Source organism: Neovison vison, chromosome 13, assembly GCF_020171115.1.
Source record: "Neovison vison isolate M4711 chromosome 13, ASM_NN_V1, whole genome shotgun sequence".
NCBI classification, from domain to species: Eukaryota; Metazoa; Chordata; class Mammalia; order Carnivora; family Mustelidae; genus Neogale; species Neogale vison.
In genome coordinates this window covers 105,675,255-105,696,994 of record NC_058103.1, presented here as the reverse complement: position 1 = coordinate 105,696,994, position 21,740 = coordinate 105,675,255, and the positions used below count along the sequence as shown (strand labels likewise).

The following is a 21,740-nucleotide window of genomic DNA, read 5'->3' as shown; positions in this document are numbered from 1 at the left end:
ACTTGCTGGAAGAAATGCTATATGTGGCAGCTATTAAAATGAATTATATGTCTCTCCATCCAACATAAAATTTCTAAGGGCTAGGGACTTGGATATCCGTGGGAGACAACAGAAAACAAGACAGTCATCTTGTGCTATTTACATTCTAGCAATCCAATCTAACAAACTTTATCAGGTTTGGGCTATCAGCCGTTGCCTGGGTACAGAGATGAACGAGACATTGTCCTTGCCCTAAAGGCAAAGGGAAGTGGACACTGATGATAACTAAAATAGGGGAAGGAGAATGACAATTTGGTACAAACCAAGAGTGGTGGGGCTCTGGGGAGAAAGCCATCTGGAGAGGAAGGGAGATGGTATCCGTGGAAGATAAGGATACCCATCCTTCAAGGGCCCTTGAAGGATGGATATGATTTTGTAGGATGGGACTGTGGGAGTGTGGAGTGACTTAAACAAAAGCATGGAGGCAGGAACAGCCAATAATCCAACCTGGCAAGAGCGCTGGCTGTGCAGACATATGAGGGAAAAGGGTGTATGTGTGGGCCTGGGAACTGCCGGTTGGAGCCTTAATTGCCAGAGTGAGGCATTTGTGCTATTTTGCCAGCCATGGGAAGCATGCAGGAGCTGGAGCAGAATCACGCTCTTAGCTCTTAATACCCAGCCCCTCCTCTGGTTTCATTCTGGAATAGATGCACTTCTTGCTATTACCCTCGGGGTCTTTCCTTCTCTGCCCACTGCCACCTTGGTCCCATGTGCAGTGCTCAGTGTCCTGTTGCTGCTCTCAGGGGAAGGTCTGATACGTTCACTCAACCTTAAGCAAAAAATGCATTTCCAGATGGTACCTCCCTAGGCAATTGCATTTGGCAAGAACAGTGCAGGGAGCACCAGACAGAATCTGTCAGAGGCCTGGTTCTAATCCTAGCTCTGCCTCTCACCAGCTGTGTGACTTTGGACAAGTCACTTTTTCTTTTCTGAGCCTCCGTTTCCTTGTCTGAAAATGACAGGCTGGATGGGATGACTGAAAATGACCCTTCCTGCTGTGATGTTCTTCGACTAATTTGCCAAGTATCAAACCTAAGAATGTCAGTTTTGCCTTATGTGAGGGGATGTTGTTTTTGCAAATTAGGTGTTAAGCATGAGGCTAACTGGGGAAGTGATGGAGAGGTGACATGTAGGTATTCTGGCAGTGTTGACTGATTCCAGCTTGGCTTCATCATAGCCCAGGCTATGATGTGAATGAAGAAATATCCCAGCCATGCAAATTATTCCCCACCACTCAGATCTTCCTAGTTGAGGCCCTGGACATTGCGGAGCAGAGCTCAGCAATCCTGTGCACTGTCTGAATTCTTGAACCTCAGAATTTGTGAGCCTGGCAATATTGCTGTTTCAGCCACCAAGGCTGAGGTGTCTTCTTACATAGCAATAGATAACTGGAAGTGTGTGTGTGTGTGTGTGTGTGTGTGTGTGTTTTGAGGGTAGTCTGAGGATAAAGGGTCTCCTTACACTGGTGAAACTTCTGTGGGTGGCCTCCTCTATCACTGACTTTGGAAGCCAGCTCTGGTCTTGGGTATTACTCTAGGTAGCATGGTGCTCTTGGGACAGGAGACTCAGAGTCTGCACTGTCCTGGGATGTGATAAAGTTTATAAACAAGGGAGCTCTTTGGTCTTTCTGATCAGGTGAAGGAAAGGGCTCATCTGTACTTGTCAGTACTCCAGTCTGTGTGGGGGAGGTTACTTACACTGGTGGAAGTCTTCTAGGTATATCCTATACTTTTTTTTGTTGTTGTTAAAGACTTTATTTATTCGTCAGAGAGAGAGAGAGAGAGAGAACAAGCAGGGGGAGAAGCGTGCTCCCCAGTGAGCAAGGAGTCCAGTATGAGAATGGATCCCTGCACTCTGGGATCATGACCTGAGCTGAAGGCAAATGCTTAACCAACTGAGCCACCCAGGCATCCCTTACACATGTTATATTTCAGTCCCATAGTAGCTCCATTAGAAACTATAAGAAGGGGGGCGGTGTTTGCCCCACTTTCCTGACGAAGGAGAAGTTCAGGTGCCATGCCCAAGACTATACATGGGGAATGGCAGAGCAGGGCTTTGTACCAAGGAGCAGAACTCCAAATCAAACACCTTTTCCTCTAGGACCCCTTGAGGAGCCCTGTTGGTGACTTAGGGATGGGAAATTTTGGGAAGGGGCCTCCATTTCCTTTCGCTAAACAGTCTCTTGTCTTCAAATAAGTTCTGTCTTGGCTGTGTTTCTGTTTCCGCTTCCTTCTTCCCATCACCCGCTCCACTCTCATTCCTTTTTTTTTTTTTTTTTCCTTCCTGGCATTTTTGGCAGAAGACAGAGAGGAGGAATCCACTGCCAAGTCCTTTATTAAGGAAGGCTTGACGGTGATGTGGGGGCTTCACTCACCAACCCTGCAGAGGCTGGGGGAGGGGACATAGAGGACACCCGAGGTTAGGCCACTCCCAAGCTGGGGGTTGGTGGGGACAAGGGGAGTGTCCTTCTCCCTCTCAGCCCCCACCCAGCTGTGAAAGCCAGCGGTGATGTTCCCAGAAGAGCATCCCGGCTGGGAGGGAGGAAACGGCCTATTCCCTCGTGGGACTTCCTCTCTCACGGTGTGTGCGTTGTGGGGGGTGGAGGGGTGGGCAAGGGATCGGGAGTGAGAGGACAAGGAAATACCATTTTCTGAGCGATTGTGCCAAGATATAGCAGATTATCATCGGCTCATTTAAAGCAATTTCCAGATCAGACTTGGAGAGGTTAGTTGACTTGTCCAAGGCCACACAGCCTGTGAGGGGCAGAACGCTAAGGACGCGGGAAGAGTCTCGCTGCTGGCTCTCCCCACCACTCCTGGAGGTGTCTGGGGACCTGGCAGGAGGCTCTCGACGCTCACCTCAGGGCGGTCCAGAGGGGGCTCCCAGTAGGGGGCGCCCCGAGCCCCCGTCCCGGGACGCCGGGCGCGCCTCCAGCCGGCGCCTGGGACGGAGCCGCCGCTCCGCCCTCTCGGCTGCTCAGCGGCTCCGCGGGCGGGCAGCCGGCCGGGAGCAGAGCAGAGCCGTGCGGCGCGCACCCGGTCGCGTCCGCCGTGCCCGTCCAGCGCAGCCTCTCGCCGTGAGTAGCGCCCGTATGCGGGCTCGACGGGCCCGACAGGGCGCGCGGGGCTGGGGCTAGCGGGGGCAGGTTGCTCCGGGATGCGCTCTCTGGGATTCCCCGAAGCCCGCCGCCCGGGTCCCTCACACCGTACCCCCTCCACCCCCGTCTGGGGGGTTTGGCCGGCTTTGCCCTCGGGAGCTGTGGCCGGCCCCCGGCCTGTCCGCTGTGCTCTCGGGCGCGCTCTGAAGCCTGGCACTTTGACCCTAGGGACGAGGGACGGGGTGGGAGCGACTGGCCGAGGCTTGGCACCCAGGGCGGGACCGGGGGAGGGGTGGGAGATAGGAAACAGACTTTCATCAATTTAGGGCCCCCATGAAGGGGAGAGCACTACAGATGTCCGGGAGGAGATGGGCTAGTCTTCTCTGCAGCCACCTCGCACACCTCCTCTCCCATTTGCACAAGGACGTGATTCCAGAAGGCTGCTCCACACACAGTCAGCTTGCTTGTGGCAGAATGAAGCTGTGGTTCCCGTCGTCATGGGCCCGGGGCCACTAGGGAGGCAATGGGGGTAGCCAGTAAGTTTGCAGCAGGCTGGGATAGAAGGGCTTAGGAGGGCGTCGTCAGTAGTTGACCCTGACTCTGGGCCAGGCATTGTGGACGTCTCCTGGCATGTGTGGGTCTGGCTGGTCCTCACCGTAACTTTGCGAGGTGGCGATTAGTGTTCTCACTTTAGGAGTGAGAAAATGAGTCCCAGAAAGGTGAGCATGGAGGCCATGCAGGTAGTGGTAGGTTGGGGGTGCACCCTGGGAGAGAGGGAGTCCTAGCTGGTTGCCTCAGAAGCAGGTGGGAAGGTCCCTGGGGCCAGGTGGAGAGAACAGCCCCTGGCACCTTGTACTCTAGAAACCAGTGGAGGGCAGCTGGGGGCTGCTGCTGTGGTTTCCGACTCTGTTTCCCAGCTGCCTCCATGTAAGGTATTTCTGGGAGACTCCTGGTGACTAAGGGGAGCTGGTGCCTTGGCCTCTTCACCAGTACTTTCAGAGTCCTGCTCTTCTCCCAAGTTGCGATTTAACCATAAAGTGGCCCCACTGATAATTCAGCTGCTTTGGAAGAGGCTTGGACAGGGGGTGCAGGGTGCGTATGGTTGGGGGTGAGTGTGTGCTGGTCTGGAGCAAGTTTTCAGCCGGCAGGAATGAGACCTGAACTGACCCTGATCACCTCCCCGAGGTTTCCCTCCTTATTAGACGTGAGGGTGAACGAGCAGGCTGTCTAGTGGAGCTGGACCTTCGTTAGAAAAATGGGTTTTCTCATGTCAGCTTAGGCAAATGGCTGATCTCTGGGCCCGCGCTTCCTCATCAGAGTTTGATTGGGGCTGGTCAGAGGCTTGACTGCGTGGAGGGGCTCTGTAATGCCGGAGCTCCTTCCCTTCTGTGGGCAGTCTCCTCACAGCCTGAGTGTGATGATTCCTAATGTGGCGGAAGGTATAAGAGGACAAGCTTGTCTGCTCCCTTGCAATGGTCCCATTTCACTGACTGACACTGGGTGAGGTGGGATGAGGATCTCCAAATGACCAGGAGAGTGAGCTGGGGTCAGTGAGTGAGAGGATTTAGTAGGGTAGAGGGTTCCCTGCAGGGTGATCCTCTAGCCTTGGAGGCTTCCTCCTAAGTTGTCCCTCCGGAGGCCACTGGCTTCCCCAACCCCGGTGCTATACTGGAGGGTTGAGGGGGCTGTCCTCAGAAGCCCAGACAAGAACAGCTGGAGTGGGCTAGTTGTGGGACTTTAAGTCCCATCCCCTGTCTGGACCTCAATTTTCTTCTTTTGTCAAACGAGTGGATTATAGGGGTGACTGGGTGGCTCAGTGGGTTTAAGTCTCTGCCTTTGGCTCAGGTCATTATCCTGGAGTCCTGGGATCGAGCCCCGCATTGGGCTCTGTCTTCAGCGGGGAGCCTGCTTTCTTCCCTCTCTCTCTGCTCTGACTCTCTGCCTACTTGTGATCTCTGTCTGTCAAATAAATAAATAAAATCTTAAAAACAATTAAAAAAAAATAAACCAACAACGAGTGGATAATAGACCAGATAGCAGTGATTTGTCAAGCTCCTCCTGCCACCAGTGAATTCTTACCCAGAGCCTCAACTTATTGTATAGATAAAGGGGGAGATGCTCTACCTCTCCTTCCTCATGCTGGTGTCTAAAAAGCCCCTGGATAACCTTTGAGGTTCCCTTTTGTGAGGTTCTAGGAAATCTGTGTTAAACTTCAGAAGGGTTGCCTATTATGAAGGTTGAGGGCAGGATTGTGAGTCCTAGTGATTCCATTAAGAGAAATGTGGGCATGAAGGTGGGTTTCACCCTTGGAATGTCTGGAGCAGACATCTTGTGCTGACCAAAAGCTGTAGCTGTGTCCCTCCCCTCTGCCATGCTGTTTCATCTTCTCAGGGCCAGAAAGGTACCTGTGCCCTGGGGCCTTCTCTGGGTCCTAACTGGTGACTATAATTTCACCTTGGAATTTCTCCCCTTTAGTTTTATGTCTCTAAATTGATAAAATTGATAAATTGATAAAATGCAAATTCCTCTTGGGGAGAGATATTTAGGAAAATGCTTTAAGTTGTTATTAGTTGTTTTTACCTGATGAAGCGGCTGAGCAGTGACCTTGAGAAGGGAGGCTGGGCCCTACATTTAAATCAACAAATATTTAGGGAGTGCCTATTATATACCAGCAGTGACAGAGGGACATAGGTGAGAATGTGACAACCACTGCCCTGATGGGGCTCCAAGACAGGAGGCAGGCAGGAAGGAATTCATATTTGTTGGAACCATCCAAACACTATGCAGGTTATTTTACAGGTTTATCTCATTTGTCATAATGTAGATCTTAGTCTCATTTTTTATTATGTAAAATTTTGATTGCATACAAAATAAGTGCACATTTCACATATCCATGTAACCACGACCCAGAGCAAGATACTATTCATTGCCAGCACCCGGAAACTCCCGTTTCCCAGACATAACCCCCCACCCAGGGGTAAACCACTATTCTGACTTTTAGCACCATAGATGAGTTTTGCCTAAGTGGTCTTTTGTGGTCTTAAGTATGTGGTCTTTTGTGTCTGGATTCTTTCAGCTTGAGAATTTTATCCATTTGGTTACACATAGTGGTAGTTTATTATTGTTATAGAATAATTCCATTGTATGGGTATAGCTCAATTTACTTATCTATTCTTCTACTGATGGCCCTTGGGTTGTTTCCAATTTGTAGCTGTTACTAATAGTGCTGCTGTGAACATTCTACCATGGACCATCCTGGAAAACATCTACATGCATTTCTCTGCCCAACAGATTTCTAAAGTGGTTGTCCCAGAATATGCTTCTCCTGGCAGTGTCTGAGAGTTCTATCTGCTCCACATAGTCACCAACAGTGACCAACAGGCACTGTCCAGACTTATTTTCCATGTCAGTCTTTTGAAGCTCCGAAAAGTTGTCCTGTGCTCAGTATGTGCAGAAGTGATAGAGCTGAGATTCCAGCTCAGTCCTGTGTGCCTGTAGGGTCTGTGCCCTCTCCTTTGGGGTTAGACACAGACAATTATGAGTCAAAATATGAAAGCTCTAACCTTAAAAATGTATGAAGAGAGCGCTCTGGGAATTTAAAGGGGGAGGGGGAATTTAATCTGTTTTGATGAGAAATAGAGTCATGGAGCCTCACGGAGTTGGTGGCATTTGAGCCAGGTCTTGTGGGAAGGAAATGGTTTTGCTGGGAGGGTTCTCCGGGTGGGACTTTCATGGAAAGGGCCCAGCTTGAGCTGATGCATGGCAGGGGTGAAAGTTTTGAGGGAATGGGAAAGGTCTCATTTGGCTGGAATATGGTCTCATTTGGCTAGGATATGTGGGGGCAGGGGACTAAGGCTGGAAAGTTTAGTTGGGACCAAACTGGTGGTCCTAGTTTGTCCTTAAGGTGCTCCCTTGTCCCCTAGCCCCTGGCTACACCTGGAACCCAATGCAGGGGCTCATCATTTTGCTGGGTGCTGGGGCTGCTTTGAATCCAGCTCAGCTCCCGAGAGCAGATGGAGCTGGCCTGTTGTCTAATGGAGGATCTTAGCTACTCTGGGGAGGGTCTTTGCTGTTCTAGGGACTGGTCTCAGGATATCTGTCAGAAGAATTTTTTGGAATTTTCTGCTTCCCTCTAGGTGTGTGAAATGAGTACCCCCTCCCCACCCTTAGGACCTGCCTGACCCCAAAGAAGGTGGTAGATAGCTGTCCTCTGCCACCCTCTGGGCTAGTCTCGGGAAATTTTCCAGGATGGGGATTTGGGGTGTGTGTGAGTGAGGGGGTATAGCTTCAGATTTTGGTCAAGCCAGACTTTCTAGGAGGATCCCAAAACCTTTTCCCTAGAAGGGAATTGAAATGCTTTTCTCCATTGTTGTGGGAAGCAGAAACACTAAGACAGGCCCAGGATGAGTCACGTATTAACAGTAATAATCACCTTTCTTATTTGCTTATGAGTTTATGCCCCAATCACAAATGGATCCATACACGGCTGTGTGAAATATGCGTTTACAGATGAGGAGACTGAGGCCCAGAAGGTGCCAGCCTGTGTGGGTTAGACAGCTGCTACATACCCAGGGTAGTCTAGAACTGGGGCCCTGGGAACCTGCTCTTTTTTGTAGCCCATGTCTGCTGGGCTCAGGCTAGCACTGGGTGAAGACCGAGCAGGAGGGAGGCTGCCTGCTGGACCATGGGCATCAACAGGCAGTAATTTGGCAAGTGACCGGGAGTTAGGCTCAGGAGCCAGGCTGGCTCTGCCTGGGGGACTTCAGGGATGTGCAGCCCATGGGAGGGAGGGAGGTAGGCGGCATCATGGTAATAGAGCTACGGTGTGCAGGGGGCAGCGCCGGAGGAACGAGTGTGAAATGTATACATTCTCTGGGAGCTGGAACAGCTTCAGCCACTTGGCATCGATGAGACACACCCTTGTGTGAGGCTGCCTCCACCCAGCCTGGTGAAAACAGTCTTTTGGGGCTCATGGGGCCCTGGGTGTGGTTGGTATCTGATTGCCAGGCAGAAGAAAAGTTGCCAATGCTCGCCAAAATGAGCTTGGAGGGGCCTGTGCTAATGACCCTTGAGAGACACAGCCATAGGCAGCTGGTTGTAACATTGTCATTTGCAGACTGTGCCCTGGGTCCTTCCCTTGGGGTGCTGTCCAGGGTGGCATGGGGCTGTCCCAGGAATGGGTGAGCTTTTTGGGGCAGGGAGATCCCAGGGGAGGATGCAAACAGTCTTCTTCTGGTAGGGTGGTGAACGCTCCCCATGGCTCAGGGTTGTCCTCTGGCTCTCACTGAGGGGCTCTGGGCAGGCAGTTGGTCCATTTTATAGATGTGGTCTCTGAGGCTCTCTGACAAGAGATGAGGTCACAGAGCTAGTTGTGGGCTGCATTGGAATCAGAACCTCCAGCTCCTGACTGCTGGTGCCTCCTATAATTTGCTTCGCCACTCCTGTCCCTCTTTCCCTTGGAGTGATGAGTGAGAGTTTACAAATCAGTTTAGACTCACATCTGGGTGGCGCAGCCCCTCCGGGAGCTGAGGTCATGATAATCCCTTACATTTCCACTGCATTTTAGAGTTTACAAAGTAATTTCATGATTTGCAGGTTTTTAACAGGTTAAACCTGTTTAGCAGATGGGGAAGCTAAGTGTGGCAGTTTAAATGACTCAGGCAATTGGGACTCGAACCCAGAACTTCTGACTCAAAGATGAGCGTTCTCTCTCCTGCCTTGTGGCTGCCTCTTTTTCTCAGCCAGCCTGAATTTCACGAGAACAAATCACTGACGCTGGCCATGGGGCTGTTTCTCTGAACGTGTTTAGAGCAGATCTAAATAAGTGAGGAGGCCTCCTTTCCTGTCTCCGTAACAGGTTCAAATTGATAGAAATCAGTAAGAACCATACGTTGTCAGTCACTGGTGAGAATAGGCTTGGGCAGGCTAGTCCTTGAGGAACTAGGGCTGTGGATTATCTTTAAATTATGAGCTCTTGTGCAGCCGATTACTTTTAGGCCCAGACTCTTAGGCCTGTGCCGATGTTCCTGGCTGTCCTGACCTCAGGTTTCCTCTGGTTTCAGGGCTGTATGCTCCAGGCCTCAATGAGGAGCCCAAACATGGAGACGTTCAAGCAGCAGAAGGTGGAGGACTTTTATGACATCGGAGAGGAGCTGGGCAGGTAAGAGGCTGGGAGAGGTGGAGGGGACGCCTCTCCTGGGGCAGTGTTTGCTTGATCAGGTAAGCACGGGCTTGTCATGCAATTCCTGGGAAGCTTTAAAAACAATCCTGAGGAATTCATCTTCAGGTGTGGCTCTGCAAATACCAGTCTCTGTGGAAATAACGACTTGCCAGTGGAAGGGACTACAATTCTTGGGCCCTGTGGTTTCCGAATTGCCTGGCTGACAGTAAGGGCAAATCTTAAGGATTCTTGTTTCTGTTCCTTTGCTCACAAAGCCCTCCCCAGACTCTGGACCGACACCTGGCCTGTTGGTTTTCTTCTCTGAGTCCCACTTGGGATTCTCCATGGCTCTTGGGATTTTGTTTCATAAGCCCAGTGCCTGAATGGGAGGTGAAGTAATCCTCCTGAAAATGGATTTGTCTTGAGTTAAGAGGCCACTCAAGCCTCATCAGGAAGGTTCCTAGGATCTGAGTTATCGGTTGCATTTTTAGCTTGGCTAAATCCCAAATGCAGCCAGGGATGAATTCTGAGTTCTTAAAGTAGTTACTGTGTGGAAAGAAATGAAGATGTTCCGAGGCCGCCTTCTTCTTCTTCTCCTTCTTCTTCTTCTCCTTCTCCTTCTCCTTCTTAAAAGAGTTTATCCATTTATTTGACAGAGATCACAAGTAGGCAGACTCCCGACTGAGCAGAGAGCCTGACTTGGGGCTGGATCCCAGGACCCTGAAATCATGACCCAAGCCGAAGGCAGAGGCTTAACCCACTGAGCCACCCAGACGCCCCCCAAAGCTCTCTTCTTGCCTTCCGTTTCTAGAATCTGCTAATATTTAAATGGCTCTTCAGTGATTACAGAACACCAGCACTAGAGTCTGAATTTCACTCTCATTTTTCATGTAAGGAAGCTGGTCCAGAGAGTTTAAGCAAACTGCCCAAAGTTGCCCAGCTGGAGAGTGACATGGCCAAGGTCTGGCCAGTCCAGTTTGTACCTGCACACCTGTTATGCCTTTTCCAATAAGTACAGCACTTGCATACTCCTGTGAGCCCACCAGTACACCCAGCCTCACCCCCTCACATACCTAGAAGAATAAAAATGTGGGGGTTGAAGGCCGTCACTATATCCATGACGCAAACAGGAGGCCTTCCCTCTTTATAGAACTCTTGGATTCAGGCCCAATATTCTCTTACTTTTATTTATTTATTTATTTATTTAAAAATATGTATGTATTTATTTTTAAAAAGATTTTTAATTTATTTATTTGACAGAGAGAGAGGGATCACAAGTAGGCAGAGAGGCAGGCAGAGAGAAAGGGGGAAGCAGTCTCCCTGTTGAGCAGAGAGCCTGATGTGGGGCTTGATCCCAGGACCCTGGGATCATGACCTGAGCCGAAGGCAGAGGCTTTAACTCACTGAGCCACCCAGGCGCCCCTAAAATTTTTATTATTTTAAAAAATTTATTTATTTGAGAGAGAGAGAAAGAGAGAATGTTTGGGGAAGGGGGTGAGGGAGAGGAAGAGAGAGAATCCTCAGGCTGACCACCCCTGAGTGTGGCACCTGATGCGAGGCTTGATCCCAGAACCCCAAGATCATGACTTGAGCTGAGATCCAGAGTTGGATGCTCAACTGACAGAGCCACCCAGGTGCTCCATCTCTTACTTTTATTTTTAAAGACAAAACAGAAAAAGCTTCAAAGCCAGAGGAGGCTTACTTCATGAAGAGGGTGCATTACTTCAAGCCTAGGGAGCACTTGTCCTGGCTGACTGGCTGGGTGGGGGAGCGAAGGCCTGCAGAGATCCAGGAGGGGCACGAGTCCTTAGCCTTCTGTCTGAGCTGACTGCCACTGACGATCCAGGGCCTGGAGAAGGTATAGGAAGAAGACAGGGCCAGAGGTGAGGAGGTGGTCAGTGGGAGTCCACCTCTGAATGGGAAGCCACGTGCTTCTCCTGACGTGGTGCTCCCAGGTCCTTCCCAGCGGGGGAAGGTGGCAAGCCTAGCAGCAGACCCTGGTAGGTCCTGCCCATGGCATTTGATTCAGTAGCCTCACCTCAGCCACATCCTACATGGAGGGGTCTGTGCCAAGTGCTCTGGGCACAAAGATGAGCAAAACACGAAGAGTTTCTGCTCTCCTGGAGCTCCGGCCTGGCAGTGGGTGCAGCCATGCACATGCCAAGAGCAGAGTTGGAAGGGACCTTGTTGGGGTAGGGGGCTCTGAAGAAGGAAGTCAAGACCGGTTATTAGGGAATTCACCTATTATTCCTTCTTAGTCCTGTCTCTCCCCACCTTTGTGTATCAGGGCTGTTAGAGCTGGAAGAGGCCTCTTGTTCTCCGGTGGGTGGGTCTGTACCTCACAGGGTGAGTGGGTCTGTACCTCACAGCCTGGAAGCTTTGGATTCCCTCCACCCCGCCAACCCCGCCTCTGACATGGTATGGGTAAGAGGCTGCAGAACCCTGAGGCCTTTGGAATGGCTTGACCTCCTAGGGTTTGTGGTCAGGAGGCCAGATGAGCTAGAAGGCCTTTAGAGATCCTTTTTTCTAGGTTCTTCATCTGAAAACTGAGGAGACCGGGGCTCAGGGAGGAGGGAAGGTCTTGCCGGGAGCAATAAGTAGGCTGGAGCTAGAGCTGTCTGCAGATGAGTGCTCCGATTCAGAAGAGACAGTCCTATTTTTCTCCCCTCCTCTCCTTTTCTTCACTTAACTTGCCATTGAGGAGCTACTGTGTGCCGGCTACTGTCCAAGGCAGTGGTGAACAGACAGACACATCCCTGTCCTTTTAAAGCTTGTGATCCATTGGTGAAGAAAGGTAATAACCCCATGAACAGGGGACCCAAAGGGATAACTTTTTTTTTTAAAAAGATTTTATTTATTTATTTGACAGACAGAGATCATAAGCAGACAGAGGCAGGCAGAGAGAGAGGAGGAAGCAGGCTCCCTGCTGAGCAGAGAGCCCGATGCGGGGCTTGATCCCAGGACTCTGAGATCATGACCTGAGCTGAAGGCAGCGGCTTAACCCACTGAGCCACCCAGGTGCCCCAAAAGGGATAACTTTTTAAATAACATATGTTAAGGGCTGTGCAAGGGGAGAGCAGGAGGGACTGTGAGAGTATAGGGCACAAATTTGAGACCAACTGGTCAGGGACTGCTGCTCAGAGGAAGTGACTGTTCATTTAAAAGCTGAGAGGTAAACATGTAGGCAAAGGCAACAGCATGGACACAGGTTCAAAGGTGGGGTAGAGCCTGCTGAAATATGAGCTGTGGGCAAGCAGTAGTACGTGGGGTTGGAGACAAGGGTGGAGGCCAGAGCCAGCCAGTGAGCCCCCTGTCCGCACAGAGTGGTGGCCATGTTAGGCCTTAGGGGTCAACACAGATGGGAATTTGTGTCCCCTTCCTAGCTGTGCAACCTTAGGACAACTTACTCAACCTCTCTGGGACTCTGTTCTTGTACCCATTGGAGAGGAATAACAACAGTATGTAGCCCATGGTTGCGGGGATTAAGTGAGCTGCTGAGTCTCTGGTGCCCCTCCCAGGGCCAGGCATGGGGTAAGTGTTCAATGAACAAGAGATTCTGGCCTTTGAAGTTTGTTTGGGGCACTGAGGCCCTGCCTCTCACCTCTGCAGCCCCCTAGGAGGGAGTCTGCAGGAAGAATGGGGTTGAGTCATTCTTATTTTGGGAAGAGCATAAACCTGGCTTCCTCAGCTCTCGGTGAGCAACTTAGGCTAGACCCATGATGTCTTACTGATTTTAACTCCTCATTCAAGTCCTTACTGTGCACAAGTGAACATGACTGACACTGGTTTCCATGCTCACAAAACCAATGTTGAACAAAGGAAGCCAGACTCAAATGAGTCCATGCTGCGTTAAGTCCATTTGTGTCAAGTTCAAAAACAGGCAAAATCAATCAGTGGTGTTAAAAGCCAGAATAGTGCTTATTCTTGAAGAACTAGGGACTGGAAGGGGGCATGAGGGAGGTTTCCGGGGGGGTGGGTATCGTTCTGTTTCTTCACCTAGGTGCTTGTTTCACTGATGCATTCTTTTCATGGAACTATATCAAGTCATACATGTTTAGGTCCATCTTCCTGTAGGCGTGTGAAACCTTAATTAAAACCATGCATTAACCAACAAGGAATCTTTCACTCTCCTCCTGGTCCTGGTCTGGTGCCCAAAGCACAAGTTTTTTATTCCTTCAGAGGCCTTATATGTCTTGATCCTACAAGTAAGAGGACACCTGTGAGAAAAGCTGCAGAATCCGCCTTTGGATCAGGACAGCGTGCCGTGGCTGGAGGGTCCTGGGCTGTGGCCCCGTTTGAGCTCCTGCATCTTGCCTGATTTCTGGCTCATGGCACCGAGTACAGACACTTGGCTGTGCTCCCATTTTGGGACCAGCCTGCTGGGGATGCTGGAGATCATCTTCTATTTCTGGGAATGCTTGGAGTAATGCTGGCCTGTAGATTCTGGCTTCTCCCACCCTTGGTACCTGGGGCTAGGTAGAGCAGGGGAATAGGGGAGCGAGAGCAGGACTTACAAAGAAAAACCCACCCAACTCCTCCTTTTTAGTTAAGGCTAGGACCAGAGAGGGGAAGTGACTTGTCCAAGGTCACTCAGAGGTGGGGACAGGTGGTCTGACTCTTCTGGTTACCACACCCTAAGAACTCACAAAGCACAAACTCATTTTGGCTCTCATTTAAATGTTTCTGGTGAGTGGGGAGAATATATATCAGGGTGGTCTTTTCTGTTTGACCCTGAGGGTAGGGTAGCAGTGTCAGGGTCAGGAAGGTGAGCATTTGGGAAGGAGTGGTGTTCCTCAGAAGAAGGGCACTGGTAGATAAGCCCTCCCTCTGGGAATGTACGCCCAAGAATAGAAACTATTTTAATGTATTTGATGTCTGTCCTATAATGATCAGTGCTTTCTTCTTTCCTTGTGCTTATATTACTTTCCTTTACTTAGATTGTTACATTAACATAAAATCATAAAACGTTATGCTGAACTGGATCTCAACAAGAAGTTAGTACCAATCTCAATTTTATACACAAGGAAAGTGAGGCTGATGAAGTGGGGGGTGATTTTGTCCAAGGTCACAGACTAAGCAACATAGAAGGTGGAGCTTAAAGAAGCTTTTCAACTACACTGTGCTGGCTTCAGTAAACAGACAAATATTTACCAATATGTTCATTCAACTTTTTTCTGCAGCTCCAGCTCTATCCAAGAGCCTCCCCCATCATGACCCCACATGTACCCCTCACCCCCTCTCCTCTTTGCTGGCGAAGACACCAGCCACAAGCCCTGGTACTTACAGGAGGCTTATGTGTGCAAGGTGCCCTGCGAGGCATGTAACGTACAGAATCCCCTTTTGTAGGGCCAGGAGTCTTGGGCCAGGGAAGGAGTCACTGTTCTCCAGGCTCGCCCTCCCTAAGCAGCACTAAGGAATTCCCTGTGACATCCATATTGATAGGGCTGCCTGACAGACCCGAGTTACCTGATGGGGTTCCCTGTGGTTAAGATCACATACTCAGTTGTGCTCGCTTCGGCAGTACATATACTAAAATTGGAACGATACAGAGAAGATTAGCATGGCCCCTGCGCAAAGATCACATACTCAGTTTAGCCAGGGAAACCTCTTTGGGGAGAGAAACAAGACCTCCAGGAATGTATAAAACCCAGGCTGGGTTCTATGGGTTCTATAGCCCAGTCTAGCCACAAAGCACTACAGGAAACTACAATAGCAGGTGTTTAGGTTGACCTGTCTCAGTCCTTGGGAAAAGGGTTTCTGAGGTGACCTCTGAAGCAAAGGAGCTTTTATTATTTCTTTTTAATTTAAAATTTTCCTTTTTAAATTATAGAAGCAATGCATGGCAAATGTCGTAAAGTTCTGAAGAGTTCAAAAAAAAGTCACCTCCTTCCACCCTCCTGCCTTGTCTCATGCCCACAGCTGGACTCTGATGATAATTTTTCTTCTGTCACCTTTCAGAACTTTTCTAAGTAAAGCAAGTGTATACAGGGACCCAGATGGGATCACATGACCATAGCAATCTACAACTTTGTTTTTTCGCTTAATGAAATACATTGACTATCTTCTTATAGCACTATATAGAGATCTATGAGACTTATTTTGGATGAAAGTTTTTTTTTTTTAACATAAAGAACTGAAGAAGGCAAGTTAAGCCAATGAGAGATTAGCAGCCTTAACTCAGCAACTATTTTTATTTCTGAGTTCTACCTTCTTATTTTTCCAGGGCTACTTCTCATGCCCACACGCCCCTCCTCTTTTGTGTCTGCTTGAGGCACATATGTTCAGAGCTAACATTCCCTCCGGTGCTGGGCTACTGGGCAGGCTGGGGAGGCCGTGGAGAGCAGGGTAGCATTCATGGCCCTGGGACTGCCTAGGTGAGGCCTCTCTCACATTTGTGTGTAGCAGGCTGTCTGCTCTTTGAAGGCAGGTTCTCTTATTTTGTTTTCTGTTTGTTTACATTTGTATTTAAATTCCAGTTAGTTAACAGGGAATGTAATACTAGTTTCATGTGTACCATAGAGTGATTCAACACCTCCATGCAACCCCCAGGTCTTACCATGACAAACGCTCTCCTTAAGCCCCATCGCCTCTCTCCTCCCCGCCCAGGTTCTTATTTTGAGTATCACTGTAGCACTGAGATGGAGGCCAGAGAGTCCAACAACTTCTGAGATGTCTATGTGACATCTCCTTGCTCTTTCCTTCAAGGTCTAGGTCAAATGGTGTCTCCCCAGCAAAGCTGTCTGACCCACCCCAACCTACTCTATCCCCTTCTGTGTATTTAATTACCCCTTATTCTGGACCCACATCCCTATTAAGTGCTCAGGTCATCATACTTCGTGTTACCTGAAAGGGTTCCCGTAGCCATCTCCCCACCGAGGTTTCCTCCCGACTGGGCTCCCCTCTGTAGTGTCCAGAGCAGGCCTTTTACACTTGAGAAGTGCTCCCCTCCCCCAGATACCCTTCACTGAGCAGCAGCGCTGTCTGGAACCTCCCCTGAGTTAAATCTGAGGCAGAAAATCTCAGCCACGTGTCCCTAGTACCACAGGCCTTGAAATCCATAAACGTCCAGGATTTCGCAAACACCAAGCAGAAAACAAAATGCAATAATTACCTCCATTTCCTGGACACAATATTATATTTAATCCTTGTCATATCCTATGAAGTAGTTATTGCTCCATTTTACAGATGGAGAGACTCAGTCTCCAAAATGTTAGGTACCTGCCTCAAGAAATTCAGATCTATCGTATGAAGGAGAAGTCAACTGGGAAATTACATTTTGTGCAACACAGCAAAACTCAGAGAAAGACAGAAATAAAAGCCAGGAACTTTGCTGGGCAGAGCCCTATCTGCTGCCCTGGGCTGGGATTTTTGTGCCTTTCTGATCATATATTTCCTGTTGCTGGGAAGGTGAACGTAGGCTGACATGTGGTAAGAATCTTCTGGGTCACATCAATGTCTGTGCCGGGTAGTTCCTATTGTTCTAGAACAGTATGAGCTGGATCACATTTCCACTTCACAGATGAAGAAACTGAGGCTCAGAGAACTTCTACAGGGGACTCTGTCCCTCATGCCTAAAGGCTTCCTGGCCACTAGGCCACTAGCACCAAGCTTGTCTTCTTCAGGCCCAGGAAGCTCTCAGCTTGGTGTTAGTGGCAAGGTAGCCTTTGGGCCGTCGCTATGCCCTGAGCAAGCCAGTGGTTTCTGAAAGATGAGTGGGGTGTGTGGATGCATACGTTCATGTACATACTCTAGGTCATTATCACAGTCCAATGATCCTTCCTGGCACCTACTGGCGATGGGCACCATGATGGATACAGGACACTTGGGGCTCAGGCCTTGCCCCAGAAGAGCTTAGGCTCGGCTGGGGCACAGGGATGCTGTCCTCAAATGAAATGAGGCCATGAGCTAATAGGGAGACCCCAAAACATGTGCCAGTTGTTCAGAGGAGGAAGTTATCACTTGCGCAGGACAGCTCCTCACAGTCTAGTCCAGGAGACGGCAGGTAACCACTCCAAGATTAGGGCTCTGCCAGGGACTGGGGAGCAGCAGGCCTGGGCTTGGGCAAGAGGACACATGGTGGGGGTTGAAGGGTGGGGCTGTCGGAAGGACAGGCGACCGCAGAGGGCCCTGGGTGCCAGAGGCCATGGAAGAAGGAGGGAGGCGCTTTCATCACCCATTGTTAGGAAAACAAAGCACAGAGCCACTCGAACAAAGTGGCTGCATTGCCCACGCTTCTGTCAGAAGCTGGCACACGGGGCAAATTGCTCGCCCTGAGGGGTAGGTGTCATTGAGCTCAGTTTGCATTAGGAAAACTCTAAGAGCTGGTGGGGGATGTCACTGAAACCATTATATACCTATATCTACAGTGTACACTCTCTTTTCTACTTCACCACCAGCATGGATATTTGTGTTGTGTTGTTTTCCACTCGACCTTGTTTTATTCACACTGTTCCATGTATCCCGAGTCCTTATAACTTAAGCATTTTTTGCTTCAAAATAATTTCACATTTAATAAAAAAGTTATCAGAATACAGAAATCCCACATATCCTTTATTCAGATGCACTGATTTTTAACATTTTGTCCCTTCGTCCGTCCTTCCCTCCCCGTCTCCCCCTCCTCTCCCTCCTTTCTCCTTCCTTTCTGTCTATCTGACCATCTGTTATTGCTTCTGAACCACTTGAAAGCACTTTGCAGACATGATGCCTCTTTATCCCCTACAACTTGATTATGGATCTCCTAAGGGTGTGACTGCTCTTTTCCATATCTACAGAACAGTTTTCAGCTTCGGGACACTTAACTCTGATATAATATTTTTATCTACACTGTCAACCTCATTCCAGTTTTGTCAATGATTCCATTAGTGTTATTTTTTGTTTGTTTTTAAAGATTTTATTTACTTATTTGAGAGAGAGCACAAGCAGAGGGGTGGACAGAGGGAGAGGGAGAAGCAGACTCACCACTGAGCAGGGAGCTCGATGCGGGACTCAATCCCGGGAGTCCAGGATCATGACTTCAGCCAAAGGCAGACGCTTAACCCATTGAGCTCCCCAGGAGCCCCTCCGTTAGTGTTCTTTATGGCCGTTTTCTCCCTGCACAACAAGATCCAGTGCAGACCATACACTGCGTTTTGTTGCCATATCTCTAGTCTCCTTTATTTTATTTTTTTTAAGATTTTATTTATTTGAGAGAGAGAGAGAGAGAGAGAGAGAGTGCGAGCACAGACAGGCAGAGTGGCAACAGAGGCAGAGGGAGAAGCAGGCTCCCTGCCCAGCAAGGAGCCCGATGTGGCACTCGATCCCATGACGCTGGGATCATGACCTGAGCCGAAGGCAGCCGCTTAACCAACTGAGCCACCCAGGCATCCCTCTAGTCTCCTTGAATCTGGAACAGTACCTTAGGGCCATCATGACTCTGACATTTTTGAAGAATGCTAGCCTTAAAAAAATAAATAGACACAGTACAGTCCATATACATCTGTTAACTTCATAGCATTCTGCTGTAGAGACATTGCCAGTGTGCTTAAGTTTCCCCTGTTGTTTCTCACTACTAAAAATAAATGTTTCTGTGGACACATTTGCTTACTTTCCTCTTTGCCTTATTTCTGCTGGGCGTATGCCCAGAGGTGGAATACCGGGTCGAAGGTTATGACTGATTTGTGTAATGGTTGAAACTAGATACTCAATCAGTTTACCAGGTCACCAGGAGGTGCTTATTTCTATGTGGCTTTGTTGATAGGCTTTCATTGTTTTTGTGTGCTTTTGGTACTTAGAGAGTTTTGTAAAGGAACATTTGTGTTTTCACAGTGGGGTTAATTTAAAGTGGTCAGGTCTTCTGTCCTTCTCCCTCAGTTCCAAACTTGGTTTCTCTCTGTGACTTTGCCCTCCTTCATGGTGTTTATATTTCATTACATTTCCAGTCATTGGATAATTTGAAGTTTTGAGAGCAACACAAGGCAGGTAAGGCAAATATAATCATTCCCATTTTATAAACGATGCCGGTGAGGCTTGGGGAAGGTATGTGACCCAGCCTTGCCAGGACCAGAGGTAGAGAGCTCTTCCCTGTGGCCTCCCTCCCCTCAGAGGCAGAGGTGACACAGGTCTTCAGACCACAGAACTCTAGTAGAAGGTTCCGTGTCTTTGTCCATACTTACAGAAACTGGCTGGATGCTTTTTGAGAGCTCTGGCAGAGCAGTTTCCTGGGGAGGGGACTGCTTTTGAGGGCAGAGGAGAAGAGAGTGTTGTTTCCCTATACTTCTTGCTGAGGAAACCCACATGAAGGAGAAGAGGCAAGGCTAGTGGTAGGAATCTGGTCCAGAGGTACTCATTCCCTTAGCTGCAGTAAACCAACCCAGCCTCTGGCAGTGCAGGTGGGAGGTCGTGGGAGACCCTGAAACTTCTAGATTTTCCCACAGGGGTGATGGCTGTGGCCTTCAGTGACTCTCTGGGGGATTGCCCCAGACTCCCAAGCAGTCTTCACCAGCCTTTAGAGCCTAAGAACTCCAATCTGCAAGGGCTCCTACATTGTCTAGACCAGGGGATGGAAAACTAGAGCCCTGAAGCTATACCTGGTCTGCCACCTGTTTGAGTGGCCTTGGAACTATGAACAGGTTTTACAGATGAAGAGTTCCAACAGATTTGGTGAGAGGAAACATTGACTTTGGACCCCAGATAAACAAAATATTGTTCTTCCCCCCAAAATGTTCCATTCTTCTCCTTGGAAGATCTGTACTACCGAAACCACACAAAATGAAAATAAAATAAAACTCCTTATTATATTTTAAATTTCATCAACTGAAAATTTGTGTAGATGTTGTTTTCTTCCTCATTATACACATACCTTGATTTTGCTTCTTGGTGCACAGTGCAGGAACTATTTACTATCTGGCTCTTTGTGAAAAAATTTGACTACTCCTGATTTATTTCAGTAGAGTTTACTATTTAAGCAAAAAGACTTTTTTTTAAAGCATTTTATTTATTTATTTGACAGAGAGAGATCACAAGTAGGCAGAGAGGAAGGCAGACAGAGAGGAGGAAGCAGGCTCTCCACGGAGCAGAGAGCCCGATGAGGGTCTTGATCCCAGGACCCTGGGATCATGACCCAAGCCGAAGGCAGAGGCTTTAACCCACTGAGCCACCCAGGTGCCCCAGCAACAAGACTTATATTTTATTTTATTTTTAAAGATTTTATTTATTTATTTGACAGACAGAGATCACAAGTAGGCAGAGAGGCAGGCAGAGAGAGAGGGGGAAGCAGGCTCCCTGCTGAGCAGAGAGCCAGACGTGGGGCTCGATCCCAGGACCCTGAGATCATGACCCGAGCTGAAGGCAGAGACTTAACCCACTGAGCCACCTAGGTACCCTGCAACAAGACTTTTCAAAAGTGGATTATTATGGGGTGGGGACAGGCTGTAAACCGATCAAAGTCTGAAAGGGCCATTATGGAAAAGAAGGAAGAAGGGGTAAGCAGAGGTCTACCTGTCCCTCTTCCCTGCCCTCCCTCTCAGAGCTTGTGAGGAACCTCCAAGAAAGTGGTTTCAGAGTCACTAAGTTAATCCTGCCCTTCTCAGAGAGTGGGAAGCGGGAGTGGGAAGAAGGGAAAGGCACTCTGGGCATTAGGAATTGAGTGTCTCCTCTAAATCTGGTCCTGCACTAGCCACAGGGGTTCGTTACCTGGGTTAATCCTCTTGCAGCCTATGGGGTGATAGGTCTTTCTCCCATTTTTTTTTTTATTTTTTATTTTTTATTATTTATTTATTTTTATTTATTTATTTATTTTTTGAGGGATTCCAGCTTTTTTTATTTTTCTTTCTCCCATTTTGCAGATGAGGAAGCTGGAGTTTAGTGAGCTTGGCTGACTTGCCATGGTAAGTGTCAGAGCTGGGATTTAAGCCCATGACTCTGACTCCTGGCCTGGTGCTCCCTTTGAGGTACCAAGTTGCCCAGAATTTTCTTTCTGCCTGAGACCCTCAGGCCCACTCCAGAGGACAGGGAGGGAGTTCTATACAGTTGTTTCCTACTCTTTGTGGGCTATTAGAGGAGAGCTGCTGAGAGCGCAGTTGTCCTGCATCTGGTGTGTCTCTAGGGCTGGCACTGCCACCCTGCTCATCCCTGGCCCTTGGTGGCCAACATCTAACCCTGAGACCCTGAGGACCCTAATCTTGAATCCTGAGCTACTGGCCCCTGGTGGCCTGGCCACAGAGCCTGGAGGGTGATGAAATGTCCTTCTTTTCTCGGGGTGAGGCTAATTTGGCACCCTGGGCAGGACCCACAAGCTAAAGGGGCAAGGTTAGCTACAGTGCGGTTCTAGAAGGCAAAGCATTCCTACCAGTCTTTTGGAGGAGAGCCCCACTTCTCTCCCAGCTGAGAAGACAGGGCAGAGGGGGAGAAGGGCAGCGGAGGGGTGTCGACAGGAGAACAGGCTCAGGGCAGGAGACTGACGAGCCC

General features: G+C 49.2%; 1 protein-coding gene and 1 non-coding gene across 5 annotated transcripts in view; both read left to right on the top strand.

Moving 5' to 3' along the window:
- The first annotated feature begins 2,519 nt into the window (after nt 1-2,519).
- Nucleotides 2,520-21,740, top strand: part of DAPK2 (death associated protein kinase 2) — a 118,807-nt gene continuing 99,586 nt past the window's right edge. Inside the window, exons 1-2 of one of the 4 annotated variants that reach the window (XM_044229880.1) lie at nt 2,520-2,619; nt 9,199-9,296. In XM_044229880.1, the coding sequence (XP_044085815.1) occupies nt 2,548-2,619; nt 9,199-9,296 (170 nt within the window). In that variant the 5' untranslated portion in view covers nt 2,520-2,547. Of the gene's footprint in view, nt 2,620-2,661; nt 2,764-3,037; nt 3,116-9,198; nt 9,297-21,740 lie in introns of those variants that run through there. The other 3 variants (XM_044229884.1, XM_044229883.1, XM_044229882.1) reach the window with 3 other exon arrangements.
- Nucleotides 14,802-14,908, top strand: LOC122894882. Its single transcript, XR_006381888.1, has one exon. It is a non-coding gene; the product is annotated as a U6 spliceosomal RNA (small nuclear RNA).